Consider the following 17,839-nt stretch of genomic DNA (forward strand, 5'->3'; position numbering starts at 1 on the left):
ACGGTAAATGGACTCAGTAGTGTGTGTGTGCTAAAATAGCACAGAGGCCATGACTTTGAGTAGCAGTTGGGGATATGGCAGACGTTGGAGACAGGAGGAGTGGCAGTAAAAATGTAAATATAGCATTCATGTTTGAAATTCTCAAAATTAAAGATATTTATTTTTTTATGTGTATGTCTTGGCACCAAGCCATGTGTATGGGCTCTTGGAGATCAGAAGAGGGCTTTTTGGGTCTTGGAACTGGAGTTACAAGCAGTGTGAGCTATCTGGTGTGAGTATCTTGCAAAGCCAAACTAGGGTCCTCTGCAAGAACGGCAAACAAGGCCAAATGGAGTCAGTAATGTGTGTGTGTGTGTGTGTGTGTGTGTGTGTGTGTGTACACATTCATTCAGCACAGTGCATGTGTGGAGGTCGGGAGACAATTTGCAGGATTAGTTCTTTCCTTCTACTGGCTGGGTCCCAGGGATTGAACCCAGTTGTCAGCGTTGATGCCTTTACTCACTAAACCATCTCATTGGCCTCCATCTTCCTGTTTGGTTGTGGGATAAGGTGATAATGGTTAACTATAGTAATCTAGCTTCCTTCTATGAAGTTGGGACTAATGAATAACGGGGTTAAAATGCTGGTGTCTGTACTTCTTGTGTTTGTTTGCTGCTCGAGGGAGGCAAAGTGGCCACCGCTGAACTGTCTGAGGACACAGCAGTACCTGAGGACTGTCATGGCTGGTATCCTTCTTCTGCCCAGCTTAGATAAATATGGAACCAATGATAAGACAATGTTTGAAGCAGACCCCACTCTTTCATCTGCCTGGGGACAGTCACACACCTCTGAGTGACTCTGAATAGAAGAATTATGGTAGAGAGAGGCTTCAAGTGGATGGGGCTCCAATCCTGGCTGTTTCCAATGCCTGTGGTGTTTGCAGGAAATTCTTCAACATTGCAGATCAGTTTCACTGTCTGAAGGAGGATAATTCCTGCCTTACAGGGCTATTGTGAGGATCAGATGGTTAACAATGCCATTGATTCAGCTGTTGAACTGAATGAATGTTGACATCTTAAGAATAAATTTCCCCCATTGATTTTTGAGTAGACACACTTACAGAATGGGTTCTCTAGGCCAGAACTTCCCAGTCATTTTTGTTACACTCAAGGGTCTAATTTCTGGAGCCTGTGGGGTTACCTGAGTTCAGCAGGGTATGCATCAGTGCTGTGGGATGCCATTGTACACTGTAAAGATTTGTCACTTGCATTGGTTTAATAAAACGCTGATTGGTCAGTAGCTAGGCAGGAAGTATAGGCTGGGCAACCAGAATAGGAGAATTCTGGGAAGAGGAAAGGCAGAGATGCAGTCACCAGCCAGATGCAGAAGATGCAAGATGAGAATGCCTTATGGAGAAAAGGTACCAAGCCACATGGCTAAATATAGGTAAGAATTATGGGTTAATTTAAGTTGTAAGAGCTAGTTGATAATAAGCCTGAGCTAATAGGCCAAACAGTTTATAATTAATACAAGCCTCTGTGCATTTCTTTGGGACTGCACGGCTGGAGGACAGAAACTTCCATCTACACATCAGTTTACTCCATTGTAACATGCAAATGTAATTTTCTATTAGACAGTCCTGACTTAAGAAAAGTTGAGACACGCTGGAGTGACTTATACTCAATAGAAATTTACTACCCACTGTTCTGAAGGTTGAGATATCCAAGACAAAATGCCAGTGCATTTACTGTCTGCTGAGGGATTGTTTTTTGTTTCCTGGATGGTGCTTTCTTGATATGTCCAGTCAGGCTGTAAAGGGCAGACAAACTCTTCTAGCTCTCTTTAATAAGGACACATCTTGATGCATGATGGCAGAGCCTTTGCGACTTGGTCGCTACCCCAAGGCCCCATCTCTGAAGCCTCTGACTGATTATTATCACCTTAGGTTAGGATTTCAATTTGTGACTTTGGGGTAATACCAACATTTAGATAATAGCGCCCCCCCCTCTCTCTCATTCTCTCTCTCTCTCTCTCTCTCTCTCTCTCTCTCTCTCTCTCTCTCTCTGTGTGTGTGTGTGTGATACACTTGTATGTACCTGTTCTTATGTGTAGGTGTGTGTGCCACAGCACACATGTGTCTGTCAGAGGACAGCCTGCAGGTGTCAGTTCTTGCCTTTCCACCTCTTCTGTCCTGTGTCAGCCAGGCAGGAACGAGCCTTGGGTTGATTTTTCTTGTCTCAGCCTCCTCTCTCCAGTAGACAGATGGTGCTGGCACCGCAGATACTTGACCTACAGTATCTGGCTTTGTTGAGAACCTGGGCCTCCAACTCAGGTGGTCAGGCCTGCACAGCAAGGCTTTTACCCACTGAGCCATCTCTCCAGCTCTGTTTTACCTGTTTAATGTTAGGGCTTGGGCTGTAGCTCAGTGGCAGAGTGCTTGCCTAGCAGATATGCCAGTACTGAAAAAAAAAGTTAATTTATGGGCTCCTAGATGTAAGTAAACTCTAAACACTGATGAACTAGATAAAGCTGGTATATAAAACCCAAACTAAAATGCCAACTTCATAAGGAAAAATGAAAAGATACCCAGTAGAAATTAATACCCGCGGAATCCTGAATACTCATAAAAGGAAAAACCCAACTCAGAATAAAGATAAATATTTAAGACAGCAGAAGTTTATTTTAAAATAAAAAAAAATCTCATGATTAACAAGACCTCAGTATGGTCAGTGAACTAGTGTGTGACAATCCAGCAGCGGGAGGTGCCTGGTGCTGGACCTGGCTTGCCACTTTCAGATGGAGCTAATGAACATTTGGGATGCTGAGGGGATAGCTCAGGGGTTGAGTGTTCGTCCTAGCAGTTGTGAGGCCCTGGGTCCAGTCCCAAGCATTACAAAACTAAACAAAATAAAACCCAAACAATCACACTCGCAGCCAGCCCTTTGAGCTCTTTCTTTACCTGCACTAGCTGTACTTGCCCTTGTGGCTAGTGGTGCACTGCAAGCCAGCGATTCCTGTGTCTGTTCAGTGCTTGGGTCTTCCTGAAAGCGTTGGAGATTATTCTCAGATCTTTTTGTGATTAAAAATGCATTAGGTTCTTCTCGCATGAGCTGCTGCATGGCTCTCCTTTTCATTAGCGAACTTGGACCCACCCAGGAATGTAATGCTACGTGGGTTTTTGTTTTTGTTTTTTGTTTTTTCACTCTTATAATGGTAGAGATCATTTCTGTTGTTTGGCATTTTCTTTCTCATAGAAGTTCATCAGTGCCTGAAAGATCTTGATCTCTGAGTGGATAAGATGATTTGTTAGTAATGGAAGGAATCGGTGTTAGCGTTGGATTCAAACGATCAGGCATAACAAGCCATAATTATGAATGCATAGCGTGTTTATAATTGTAATTAAATAACAGTACACTAAGAACACTTCGGCACCTTGTGCGATTTACATGAGTATTCCTGGGCAGCACTGTAATTAGAAACAAATGATTCATATGATGTTCAATCAAAGACTGTAATTAGTATTACTTTCATGTAGTCAAGGCTACTGTTTTTGTTTCCCCAAACCCACATACCCTTTCATCAGCCCACACCCTCCTGATGGTTGTAGATGAGAAAGAGTGAGGCCTGAGAGTGTATTCATCAGCACCTGGAGAGCCTTTGTCCTCCATCTCCCTTACTTGAGAGTCTTGAGAGTCTTCTCTGGACCTCGGCATATCCCTAGGTCCCAGAAGCTAGGATCTGAATCCCGCTCTGTCTCAGTGACCTGGAGCTTGGGGGAGAGGCAATGGGAGCTGCAAAGTTAGAACAATGTGGATCACCTGGAGCTGGGGTGAGCTGGGAAACTGAGGGACCATCACGGTGAAGGAAGAAGCTGTCATTGTAGGTAGCAGTTCTTGGTGCTAGAGGCACCCTGAGGGGGCAGGAGCAGGGTTATTTCCAAGTAAGGTGCATGCATAATTTATTGTCTAAACCAGGACACTTTTGAGAGTGAACGAGGGCACTATTAATAATTTCACAGGGACTAAAAGTCTATGCCATGACTGTCTCTAGATCAGACTTCCTGTTACAGTACCGCTAAGTGTGCATTGGAAAGAAAGGGAAGGCATTTGTGTGTTATGACACCCAAAAGAACTTGTGGTACTCTGTAAGTGTGCAGGCACGAGGGCTGGTGGTAGGGAAAACGATGCCACACAGAGCCCTAAAAGCCCATTTCCAACTACTCGGCATACCTTTACTCCCTCCCCTTCCAGTCCACTTCCTTCAGGGGGATGGGTTTTCTAAAATGATGGCTCTGATTAAAAAAACAAAATCAAACCCAACAATAACAACAACAACAAAACAAACAAATCTCTGCTTTTCGCCAGGAGCTAGTAAACTAAGGTCTGCACCCGGTTGACTGGCATTGGGGTCCTGACCAATCAGATCCACTTTTGTTTCTTAGTCGGGTTCTTTGAGGTGCCTGTAGCATTTCCAACCGTTTGGCCACTGGCCATCATCCAGTCTTTAACTTTTCATCCCAGTCTCTCCTCACACTTCACTGTCTGGCTAGCCAGAAACCTTTCTCCCGTCTTGGTACTTACACAATTTCTACCCACTCTCCCCCAATGAGTTAAAATACCAACATTAGCGCTGAGAGAGGTGGGAATTAGAAGAAAAAGGGCTCCCTGTGAAGTCCTCCCTTTGAGTCCCCAGAAGTCCATACAGACCTCTTTCTTTGTGTCTTTCCGTGGAGACATGGCTGTTTTTTGCCTTGTAGAACTGAGACGCACTGAGTTCCCCAACGGAGCAGAAATCAGCAGAGGACAGACCTGGTCTTGTGCCATGTGAGGCTCAAAGACTCAAAGAATTTGCTTATTTGCCCTCTGCTTTGAGAGGACAGTCTTGTTGAATGAGGGGCTAGAGATAGAGGTTCAAAGTTCTGATGTCATTTATCTCTGCTTTTGTGAAGCAAAGTGTGGAACAAACGCTCTCCCAGCTTTGTTTGCCTGGGGTCTGGAGTCTGGGAACTGTCTTGCTGGCCCTCAGGGGTAGAATTACAAAGTCTGTTGGTGTCCCTCAAACCAGAGCTCTGTTGGGCATGCTACTTAGTCACAATGCTTTCTTGCTTGATTGACCATACTTGACTGTATGTAAAGCCCCTTGCTTTGCCTGGACATTGACCCCTCAGGACATCTCTTGCTTTGGTAGTCATAATTGCTGGTGGTTAGCATTTTTTTTCTAAAAAAGTTTCATTTTTATTATTTTTAATTATTGTGTGTTTGTGCTCACATGCACGCTTTTGTGGGTATATGCAGGTGCCCACAGAGGCCAGAGGCATTGGATCCCCTGAGGTTGGAGTTACAATGGTTGTGAGCCCTCTGACATGGTTGCTGAGTACCAGACTTAGGACCTCTGGAGGAGTAACAAGTTCTCTTAATCCCTGAGACATTTCTCCAACCTGGCTGTTAATCTTTCGAATGTAAGAATTTGAACTTTGTCTGAAATAAAATGCTAGGCTTAAGGCTGGTGTCTCTCTTATTATTATTATTTTTTATTAAACCAACTTTCTGCATGCTACCTTACCTGCTCCCGACTATTGATCCTGATCTCTCTGAAGCCGGTAATGACTAACAGTGAAATCAAATACCTCGGGGCAGAGTCCTCATTCATCATGGATCATCACCCTGCCATATGTCCTTGGCACACGCCCTGGCTCCTGCAGCTTTTATTTTGTGCAGGGAGGCATGCTGGAAGTGTGTGTCACCATCGAGAACTGCCCTTGTCATTTCACACAGGCAGGGGGGACCGGAAGCTCCTTCCCAACAGAGGGAAATTCAGGGCACCAGCTCCCTTTGCATTTGTGACGTGGAAATTGTGGAAATAATGTGTATTACTGAAAGAATTTGCTTTTATCAATGTTTGTTTTTAAAAGTATTGAATCTTCTTTAAAATTTAAGAAATGTTTTGTCTTCTCTCCACTTCAGAGTTATTTAACATCCTGTCCACTGTTATGATCTCAGCGCCATGGAAGAAAGCATCATTGTATGTTATCTTACTGAGCTTTGTGGACTTTTTAGGTCATGAACATCTTTTCACTGGTAGATCGCTATATTAAATATTCTTTGATTTATAGACCAAAGCCAGCTGTAGCATGAAAAACAAGACAACTTTTAAAGATCTAATTTTTATGTGCATTTTGAATCAGCACCACATGTGGAAGGTACAGGGATGTTTTGGTTAAAATGGCTAAAGACATTTTGATTCTGAAGCTCCAGATAATGGCAGGATGATTGACATATCCTTCTGACTGCATTTATTTATAGGCCCAATATGTAACTACTTCTAAACGTAGACTTTTCCAAAACTGCTTAAGATCCTAGACCAAGTTTAGCCCCAATGTCACCCCCCACTGAAGTCACGAACCAGGTAACCAAGTACTTGCTGGAGGCATCAGAGCTTGTCAGAATCGGGGCTGAATGCTTGTCTCCTTCAGTTGGCCACAGGCCAACACATATTCACAAAGAGGGAAAAGGAGTCTGCTTGTTCAAATATAGAAACAAACAAACAAAACAAAAACCAAAATACCTTTGTTTAACATTCATTTTTATTTTATGTGTAGAGATGTGTCTTTTTTGCACATATGTCTGTGTATGTCTGGTGCCCTAGGAGGTGCTGGGAATTGAACCTGGATTCCTCTGGAAGAACAGCCAGGATTCTTTTTTTTTTCTTTAAGATTTATTTATTTATTTATTTATTTATTTATTTATTTATTTATACAGTATCCTGCCTGTAGGCCAGAAGAGGGCACCAGATCTCATTATAGGTGGTTGCTGGGAATTGAACTCAGAACCTCCGGAAGAGCAGTCAGTGCTCTTAACTGCTGAGCCATCTCTCCAGCCCCCAACAGCCAGGATTCTTAACCACCCCCAAATTCTACTTCTTGATGGAGGTGGCAAAACATTTCTGGTCATCTTTAATTCTTGTCTTTCATAAAGCAAAAATGTCACTCTCTGATGTTTTAGGCTTTTCTACTATTTACTGCATTTTTTTTTTAATTAGGAAAAAGTCAGCCACTATTTCTCAAAATTTTTTTTCCCTTTTTTCTCCCTTTCACTCCATCTGTAGCTTTTGTCACAAGTATGTAAAATCCTCCCGGTTTTGTCTCTCAGGTCACAGAGTCTCTGCTCATTGGTCTCAGTCAGTCTTTGCTCGCTCTGTGCTTTTCCCCAGCTAACTTTCCTTGCCCCTCACTGTTTGCTGATCTTCTCTCTGCTGTACTCAATCCTCTCTTAATTACATATGGTGGGGGATTGTTTTTCTTTCCATTTTGTATTTTTTTTCAGCCTTAGAATTCCCATTTGCTTACAAATTTGTTAATATTTCCACTGCTGCTGTTTCTTCATTCTGCCAATCTTTCCCTTTAAGTGTTTTTGTTTGTTTGTTTGTTTTTTGGCTTTTCAAGACAGGGTTTCTCTGTAGCCTTGGCTAGCCTTTGCCGTTCTGTAAACCAGACTGGCCACCAACTCAGAGATCCTCCTATCTCTACCTTCTGGTGCTGGGTTTAAAGGGGCACAGCACCACCTTTAAATTCTTAAACACTTTTTATCATGACCATTGTATTTCTTGGTATTTTCCACATCTCCGTCATCTCTACTTCTGTTTCCATTTTCCCACTAAATTTATAGTATTTTATGGTGTAATGTTAGACATTTTGGATGCTGTGATATTGAGAGCTTAGATTTTCTTTCTTTTTTATAAAGAAGACCAGCTTATACTCTGATAGGAAGCTAACTCACCTATCAATCAGCTTGATCCTACCAGGCTTATCTGTAAGCCTTGTTGCGGAAGTCTGTGACGTGGGCTGGAGTACTGTTTAGGGAGTGTAAGATGAATGTCCAGAGGGGTTGGAGAGAGCTCTGTTTTCTTTGTCTGCTCAGAGCTCCTGCATCTGTGAGAATGGCTGACCTGCAGAGTCCCGAACAGCTCTTTTCCAGAGCTGGGTTCTGCCAGACCTGTGTAGGAGCCAGCCTGTGCATGTATAGATCACTACTCAACGAGGCCCCTCAGTTCAGTCCTTCCCTGTCCTGTCCTGTGACTCATGTCCCTGCATATTGTCCCCATCAGCACGGTGAGTCTGCCATGCTCCTTCTTTGTGTCTCACAGAGGTGTATCAGCAAAACAATGAGGATGTTATGCGGATTCCTCCTTGCTTGGACCGCAGACCTGTGCTGTCTTATGTCTAACGTCTGAAAGCTTCATGTAGTTTGCTCAATGTCTGTTTACTCTGGAAGAATTAGTGCTGTACTAATTAGTAGTCCATCACAGCATGAAGTGGAGGTTTCTCTTTCTTTAATAGTGATACAAGAGATGTGTGTGTTTGGGGGGGGGATTAAATTCAGGACCCCATGTGTGATAACATCTCCTCAAATTATGCCATGGATTTTTATTTTCTTTTTTGAGACAGGGTCTCATTAGCCTTGGCTGGCCTAGAACTTGATATGTAGACCAGGATGGCTTCAAACTCACAGATAGCCCCCTGCCTCTTTCTCCTGAGTGCTGGAATTAAAGGTGTATAGCACAATGCCCTGCTGGAATTTTTAATAAATAAAAACTTCCTTTTATTAGAAAAAAACAAATTGTCATTCTCTGTGTTGCTTAAATGACCAGTCTTAATTATTAAATATGAGCATTAGCTAGCCAATACTCTAGCTGCTTTTCTGTTGCTGTGAAGAGACACCATAACCAGGGCAACTTATGGAATGTATTGGGGCTTCCAGTTTCAGAGTGTAAGTTTGTGACCATCATGGCAGAGAGCTGGGCAGAAGGTAGGCCAATATGATGCTGAAGCAGTAGCAGTGAGCTTACTTCTGATCTATAAGAAGGAAGCATATATATATATATATATATATATATATATATATAGAGAGAGAGAGAGAGAGAGAGAGAGAGAGAGTGTTGAAAGGGTATTGGACTTTTTGAAATATCAAAGTCTGCACCCAATGCTATACCTCCTCCAGCAAGGCCACACCTACTAATCCTTCCCAAACAATTCCACCGACTAGGGACCAAGTATTTCAATATATAAGCTTATGGGAGCTACCCTCATTCTAAGTACCACAGCCAGCCACAATTACAGGACTGCACTCGGCTATTGGCTAATGACTCAGTAAGAGATTCATGATCTGATGAAATGAGCCCCAGCTTAGCATCTTTGCTCACCCTTCCTTTGTGTTCTTCAGGCTGTCAAGAACAGGGGCACCAGTAGCAGGTGCTGTGGGATACTTGGTGCTAATGGGAAGGCAGCATTAAGCCAGAAGTGTGCCATGAAGAGCAGGGACTCAAACAAACGGTTAAAAAGCTCCAAGGGCTACAGAGCGAACTCAAAATTCCCAAAAGCTGGTTCAGTTAAAGAGTCTTTTTCAAACTTCTGTGCCAAACTCTGTTTTGTAGACGGAGACTGCTCATTCGTTTCCTGGCTGCCCAGACCCGAATAATCACACAGAAACTATATTAATTACAACACTGTTTGGCCAATGGTTCATGCAAATTTCTAGCTAGTTCTTATATCTTAAATTAATCCATTTCTATTAATCTGTGTATCACCACGAGTCTGTGTGTCCTTCTCCTTTGGAAGCTATATGGCATCTCTCTAATTCTGCCTTCTCTCACTCTATATTCTGTTTGGATTTCCCGCCTGCCTTGCTCTGCTAAGCCATTGGCCAAAACAGCTTTAGTCATCAACCAATAAAGCAACACATATACAGAAGGACGTCCTACATCACTGTTTCTCTCTGCTGCTGCTGCTGGCTGTGTGTCCCATGCTTCACACAGGTCCAGATGATACAAACTTGAAAATCATTGGCTCAAGCTAACTAAAGTCAGCTTTGTTGCCTTGGCATAGACAAGGTTGATTGACTCAGGATTGTGCTGCCCTGCACCATTGGCTTCAATATAGAATACATGGAATTCTATAGAATGAAATGCATGGCTTCCCTTATCTTTGTTCAAGAATGGTATAATTAGTAGACAGGTGTAACTCAACACTGGGGAGGGAAGATCATGAGTTCAAAGCCAACTTAAGCTACTTAGGAAATTCCACGTGAGCCTGCCCTATGAGACCTTGACTCCAAAACAGACAGACAGAAAGACAGACAGACAAAAGAGAAGCAAGTAAACAAGAGTAAAGATTGTCAGGAACATCCGATTCTCACAGCCCAAGGCCCCGAGTGCGCCAGCCTCATGACAATCTCTTGCTGAGTCTTCTGTGACTCACGTGGAAGAAAAGTCACTCGTTCTGATTTAGCCTGAAACATTTAGAAAGCATCTGGTACCTGACTCATCCTGGATGCTCCTCCAGAGTGTCAGGAACTGAAAGAAACTAAGTTTTCCCCGAATGCTAGCAGGGCACATGGATTTCACAGTTCTATTCTGTGCACTGGGGGTCTAGTTCAGCTGGCGTCTGCAGAACCTGTGTCTGGGGTGTGTGCCTAGCCTGATGGTACAATACTGACCTCAGATACTAGGGCACAGTCAGAGAAGATGTCTGGGATTGGGTGTCCAACGTCGATGCGGCCTGTTCTGTACTGGGCATCAAACCTGTCCATGCCAGGCAAACTGAGCTACATCTCCAGCCCCCAAAATGAGGCTGTACTTTGATTTTGCATTGTGGTTTAAATGTCAAGAAATAAAAGACAGGACAGAATATGGTCAAAAAGGCCTTCTTCCTCTCCACTTGCTCACGCGTCCCCAACTCAGTATCATTTAAGCCTGACCAGGGCTGGTCCTGGCCTCCAGGTAACAGTGAGATTTTTCAAGGGACACAGAGAAGTGGCTTTCTGTCCCCCGTGGGACCTGTGACATAACAGGTGTGTCAAGTGGGAGGCAAAGGTATGTGGGCATCCTTACCTTCGTTCAAGGCCAAAATGGTGGTCTTCATGAGCTCCTATCACAACCTCTGTTCTCATTTTGTTAGAAATAAGCACAGGGTCATGGAGAGACCACCACTCCAATGAAAGCGGTTCAACAAGGAAGAACTTCCCTTCTAATCAGCTACTCACCAAAGCAGGGGAGCAAGCGTGCAGGGACAGGAAGTCAGCTGGGCTTTTAAGTCTAATGTAAGCGGTGACTGTGGCTGGGATCGACTTCACAGTCTTTCACGATTGGCTAGTTAGAAAAGAATTGGCACAGAAGAAATGAAGGAACGTGCGAAGGAGTGGGCTTCCTGAGTCATTTAAGATCCAAGTATGCAGCAGGGCCTTTGTGTAGAAGAAGGTTTTACCAGGGGTGTACTGTAGGGAGGGAGAGTGTTAAAATATTTGCATGTAGGTTTTGCAAGGTGGGTGAGAGGAAAAGATTCGCCTAAAGTCTTACAAAGTAGGAGAGATAGTGAGATGTGAATTCTAATTGTAAACAGAGGCGTTACAACGGTTGACAGGAAGGATTAATAACTAATGTTTCTTAAATTTGGATCTAGAAGGGCTCTTTTCTCTTTGTTTATAGTGATGTAAAACGCAAGTGGTCTGGCTACCAAGTGGGACTCTGCCCACTCTCTGGGCTCTGCTTCCCGGAGGCAGGTGGACAGCTCTTGAAAAGACTGAGAAACCCTTCATGCCTTAGTTAAGGGTAGCTGCAAATTCAGTAGCTGAATCAAGGCTCACAGACAAAGGAAAATTGTGACAACTGAGTTGATGTGTGTTCATTTGACAGGTGTGTGTCCGTGTCTCCATCTCTGTATCTGTGTGTCAACTTGTGTACGTGTACATACATAGGTATGCATGCAAGCACACGTGTAGTGAATAAATAAGAAAGGAACAGGGGAGGACCCAGGAGAGCAGGGCTCTCTTGGGAAAATGTGAAGTGATATCCACAAACTTACCGACTCAGTTGCTAGCCGGTGATGCTGTAGTTACAAAAGGAGAAATGAGAAGGGGGCGATTTTAGGGCTTTTCACAACAATGTACTCATGAGGTCTTGGTAGAATTCTACCCACAGTGACATCTCTTTTCTGAATTTCTTTCTTGTCCTTGTATTAGGAATTGATGTTTGTGCACAGATGCCCCCCCCCCCCCCCACACTGGGCACACAGACATGATCTATGTTATCAGATGGCTTTACTACTTCCTTCGTAAATATATGCAGATTGAATGAACCATCATCAGCTCCTTCTTTCTGAATTTCACTGACATTGTTGGAAAAACTTGCAATTAGGAAGAAGTAAACAGTGTTGTGAGTGGTTAATAATTGGATAATTAAGATGATAACCTAATAAGTGGCAAACAGCTTGAGTTTCAAAGACCTTTGACACCTCTACGTCATCCCTGGCACTATAAATACACACGATTTCAGCATCCTTGGAGTTGCCTGACTTACATGTCTAAATGTTTTTGAGAGAAAAATGGAATTCATTTTATGAGCTTTATCTAATTGGCCACAAGGATCAAAAATTTTTATAGGTGTCAAAACCCTTTGAAAAGCTAAGTGTTAGAAAGACTGAGACTGCTAAGTACGTATTGTTTAAGATCTTATGGTTATAAAAGAAAAGAATACACACATGTCTAAAAAAATATCTCAAGCTCTGTATTCATTGCTTTCATTAAATACTCTCTCTCTCTCTCTCTCTCTCTCTCTCTCTGTGTGTGTGTGTGTGTGTGCGCGCACGCGCATGCATGCGTGACTATATGGGGGCTGGAAGTCAACATCTACTATCTTCCTCTATAATTCTCCACCCTGATTTTTGAGGCAGGGTCTCTCACTGGGTCTGGATCTCACCTCATCCACAGATCATTTCCTCAGCCCGTCATTAGATGCTCCTTTTAAAGGTCTTAGTGACTAATGGCCATGTTGACATTGGTACTGGTAGTAGTAGTAATAGCTTCTGTAGCCTTGTGTGATCTATGGAGTGATCACATGAGTTAGTTTAGCTTTGCTCATTAAAGGAGAGAAATATCTTTTTTTTTAATATTCACTTCCTGTTGAAATGAAAAGTCAAACTGAGCCACAAAGTCATTTTAATTCGAGTGTATTTAGCTGACCTTCTGTCTAATGTTCTGAAATATATACACTAATTGTCAGGAGATATTTGCAGATGACAACAATGGGCTAGCATACTTGGCAGAGTGACTAGCATGCAGGAGGCTCTGGGCCCAGGCTCCAGCATTGCATAAACATATGCACACACAAATACACAGGCGGCACAGACGTGGATGCAAAATAAAGAAATGTACTTTCTAAATATTTTAACTAAAAATCGTCATTTTTCACTGTTTGGGGAACTTAAATGTTTAGCAATGGGCGACATCACAAAGCCACTGATGTCTTTTGTGACTTAGAGTCTGGATTTGAACCTTGTCGATCTTTTGGCTCACTCTGAACGTCAGGGAAGTATGTTTTTCTCCGGCTGCCCTTGAGTGTTCAGTCTCTCCTTTGGAGCATTTGGCCAGCGACCTTCTGCTGCTCTGGCCTGCTTTCCTAATAAAAGCCGTGTTCAGGGGGAATAAACACGGGTGTCTTCTCTCCTTGGTGAGAGCAGAGGGACCCTCACCTCTTCTTGTTTTTCCCATGAAGACAGAATCCAGCACATGGGTGTGGTTTCCAACTCTCCTGCCTTGTGATTCCTCTAGGGGTCGTTTTCCATTTTGGCCTTGCTTTGGGCCCATCCCAGGCCTCCTGTGGCAGTGGCCTGACTTCCTGCGGGTGCCAACGGTGTGACATGTACCCACCGCACTCGATGCCCTCTGGGGATGCCCTGCTGTCAGGCGTGCAGCAATAAAATGCTTCCCTCCAGCTCACACACTCTCTCTGGGCAGCATTGTGTTCACTCACATAGTTCTAGCTCATTTCAAAGTCCTGAGCCTCGAGGGTTTTGTTTCTAACAGGGAGTCTGGAAGTCCTCCATGGGTGGTAGATGGAAAGGGACCCTGAGATGCTCTCTGCTATAACAGAATACCACAGACTAAGTAATTTATGGAGAAAAAAGTATCTGTCACAGTTCTGCACTCTGGGTGATCCATTAGAAGATGGGAGGAAATCGTACTTGCTGGACCTTCTTGCTGCATACACCCATGGTGGGCAGAAAGAAGGCGAACAGCATCAGCTATGCAGAAGTCAAAGAGAAAAGGCCTGGAGAAGAGGCAAAAGTACCACAATCATCGTTTTACTAGGAACTCGTTCCCATGGCAGCAGCATGATCCTTTCATGAGGGCACAAACCTTATGGCCTCTTAAAGCAGGGTCACCTTGAAGTTTTGCAGTACTAGTGATGTCTGTGGATCCCCGACTCTTCCAGTACGTGGTTGTCTGAGCCTCTGGGCACTGTACATCCCAGGTCTCCATTTTCCCACAGGAAGTCTCGTCCATTCCTTCTCTGTGGGAATCAGCTGGGCTAGCCAGGACTGCGCATGTTTTCTTTCAGTCTGGTTTTCTTGACCCTGAGCGGACCAGCCCTAGCTGTTTGCAACAGAAAGGGCTTAAGATGGACAGAGAGAGAAATGCCTATGGTGAGAATAGGGGACTAAATATTTGGAGCGAACACTTGGGATAGCTGCCTAACTTCATGGCACAGGGCTGTAACCCAGCACTTGGGAGGTAGAGGGAGGAGATAAGCAGTTCAAAGTCATCCTTGCCTACATTCTAAGTTCAGGCAGACTGATGGGAAATCTTGTTAGCCAATTATCTTTAAGAGGTGGATCCAAGGATGAGAGGTGGCTTCTGGGACCCAGAGAAAAAAATGTGTTCATGGACCAGCTGCCCTCTCTCTGTGGGGTTCCACTGCAACCGAGCAGAGCCTGGACTTTCCGTTCCTGTGGTGTGAGTTTCCCCTTATGATAAATAAAAATATAATTGTTTATCCTTTAAGCTAGCCTGGTTATTTCATGAATCGAGTTAGCTTCTACAGCAGATCAGGCTACTAGAGACCCTGTCTCATCATGGATAAACAAGCAATTGTAATTAGAGTTACACCTTGTGGCCTACTTCTCACTAAGACCTAACAGGTTCTGTCTCTCCTCCCCCTACCCTGCAGGCCGTTGGAGCGATCCAGTGAAGATGTGGACATAATTTTCACGCGCCTGAAAGAAGTTAAAGCTTTTGAGAAATTCCACCCAAACCTTCTCCATCAGATTTGTTTATGCGGTTATTATGAGAACCTGGAGAAAGGAATAACACGTAAGCCCCGGAACTCCTATGGCATGTGCTTGTGTGGCTGTGCTCATTCGTGTCTGCCGCGTGGGGACAGACAGCACCCACAGAGTCCTCTGACAGATGTCCGAGCTTCCAAGTGAGCTGACATCTCTCCTCTGTGTTTACTCTGCTTCTCGCTTTTATGTTCACAGTGGGGGGCATTGTTATCCCTACCCCTGGGGCAGCAGCTCACTCTCCAGATGGGAGGACAGACAGACACATTCATTAACTGTGTCCTTAGGAAGGATAGACAGACACATTCATTGAACTGTGTCCTTAGAGATTCAAATACCGGTCTTCTTTAATCCAGGAAGGATGTGGCTGGGCTGCAGACAAAGCTTTCTTATCTAATGCTGTTAGCTATGTTTTGAACAGACCTCAGTAATAAATGTTATCCATCCTGTGTGAATCAGGGGCAGAGAGGATGAAACCACAGGGTGAACAGTACTTTTTTAGGGTGTTTTTCTTTGCGTTGAGAAAGCAGCATCTCCCCATTTCTAGGTGTGTTTTATGCTTCACTAACAGAACACTTCCATCCAACTGCGTTGAGTAACCAATGACTCATTCCAGAAGAAAAAAAAATGTTTCTCATCTATGAACGCCCTGAGGTGAGATGATTCGTAGCTGGTAGAGAAGGGCTTCTGGTCCCCCCGAGTCTCCCCCTTTACCTCACGGGTTGTTGGCATGTGCCTGAGGCAGCTGCAGCAAGAGGAGGTCTTCTGGGTCCACAGCCCAAATCCTCGCTGAAGGACTGTGTCTCCCGAGTCCCCCAGCAGACTTCCTGTGCGGTGTCACTGGCCAGAGTTGTACCGCGTGGCTAAAGTCCAGACCAATCCCTGGCAAAGCTGATGAGATGTCCAGGATTGACCAGAACAATCTTCACCATGCCAGTGGGACGAGGGCAGGAGCTCTTGGACCAGGCCTCCTGTAGATGAGGGTGTGAACTTGCATAGAATCTGGCTTGGCTGAAGAAGACCCTGTGTGTGTGTGTGTGTGTGTGTGTGTGTGTGTGTGTGTGTGTGCTACATGTGTGCCAGAGCCTTCTGAGGTCAGGGGAAGATGTTGCCTCCCCTGGAACTGGAGTTTCATGTGGTTGTCTGACAAGGGTGCTCAGAACTGAACTCTCTGGAAGAACAGTAAGTGCTCTTAGCTGCTGAGCCATCTTTCCAGCCCTTCCAATGATTTTCAAGGTTATGTGAGCTAATATCTAAAAGGTCTTTCTCTAAGACTGCAAACTCAGAGACAGTTCAGGTTCAGAAACTTCAGGGTGAGGATCATAGTCAAATGCCTAAATGCAGTGAAGTCAGAAAATAAACAGAAAAGCAACGACCCTGTCCTTACAGTGTTATAAATAAAGTCAGCTGTCCATTGGTCAGTTTAAAAGGAAGCCCATTAGTCTACAAAACACATTACATGCATTCATTTATTTATTAACTTGTTTACTTACTGGCAGGGTCTTGTGATATCCCTTGGGCAGACCACAAACCCATGGTCTTCTTTTGTCTCAGCCTCCTGAGTGCTGGGACTGTGGGTGTGCCGTCATAGTGCTTTTGCCTTTAATACAGAGCCGTGAAGTTGAATGGCTTAGTGTGGCGAGTCAAATAGCCTCGTCCCCATTTAGACTCACAGCTTCCAAGCGTCACACTGCCGTGAAGTGTATTTAAAGTAAGTCTCACAGAATGTTAGTGAATCTTTACAGTCAATGCTTTGCGTAGCCCTGGTCCTGGAACTCACTCGGTAGACCAGGCTGGCCTCCAACTCACAGAGATCCACCTACCTCTGCTCCCAAGTGCCGGGGTTAAAGGCTTGCGTCACTATGTGGGGCCAATGGATCTTCCTGCAGTCAGGATGATCAGTTAGTTATTGCAGCTCCCCGTGTGGGAGTGTTCTGTAGATAGGGCATCTGCTTCCGAGGATGTTGGATCTATAGGATGAGCTTTGTGGATGGGTGACATGGAGGAAAGCCGTGTTGTGTCCTTGTGGGAGCAGAGAGGGAAGGTTGAGAATAAGCCATGCTTGTAATACCCAGTGAAGATTTATCTGGTTAAACAAACAAACAAGCAAATCTGTACACGGTATGTTTACATCATTGTTTCTTTTCCAGTATTTCGCCAAGGTGATATTGGAACCAACTGGTACGCTGTCCTAGCCGGGTCTTTGGATGTTAAAGTTTCTGAGACTAGCAGCCACCAGGTAATCTCCCCTGTCATTAAGAAAAACTGATAGATGCTTTATTATGTTGTTTTCAGTTTTCTTGATGTTTATTTTTTGAGAATTTCATACGTGAGTGCTGTATTTACACCATTTCCTGTCCCCCTTCCCATTCCAGCTCCTTGTGTCCCTCCCCCACTCCTTCTCAAGTTCATGACCTCATCTACCATGCTATTTTCTCAGACACCTTTTCAAATCTACTTCTCCACGTTAAGTCCTTGTTGAATTCTGTTCTTTAGCCATGTCACAGACATTGAAAGGCTTGTGTGATGTGAGCTCGGTGTCGGGAGCTGGAACATTCAGTGCACCGGCTGGCTGTCTCCTGAGAAGTGCAGACAGTTCTACTGCAGGGGGATAGACAGGTGCATCCTTGCTGTAGAAGGTGAGGTGAGCACCAGAAGGAAGAGTGTTCCCTGCCTCCCTTGTGCTGTGACTTTTTCTGTGTATCACTGACCCTCATGGGCCTCCTAGGAGCTCGAGATGCAGGGGAGAGT

The 17,839-nt window shown here is 44.3% G+C and overlaps 1 protein-coding gene across 3 annotated transcripts in view; it reads left to right on the forward strand.

Annotated features, from left to right (window-relative positions):
• LOC121439272 (rap guanine nucleotide exchange factor 4) overlaps positions 1-17,839 on the forward strand; it is a 261,927-nt gene that overhangs the window by 21,262 nt on the left and 222,826 nt on the right. For all 3 annotated transcript variants that reach the window (XM_041639728.1, XM_041639726.1, XM_041639727.1), the window contains exons 2-3: positions 14,977-15,119; positions 17,239-17,327. In XM_041639728.1, coding sequence (XP_041495662.1) covers positions 14,977-15,119; positions 17,239-17,327 — 232 coding nt within the window. The remainder of the gene's footprint in view (positions 1-14,976; positions 15,120-17,238; positions 17,328-17,839) is intronic.

Source organism: Microtus oregoni, unplaced genomic scaffold, assembly GCF_018167655.1.
Source record: "Microtus oregoni isolate MIOR12 unplaced genomic scaffold, Mior012 000060F_ref0000265, whole genome shotgun sequence".
Taxonomy (NCBI): domain Eukaryota; kingdom Metazoa; phylum Chordata; class Mammalia; order Rodentia; family Cricetidae; genus Microtus; species Microtus oregoni.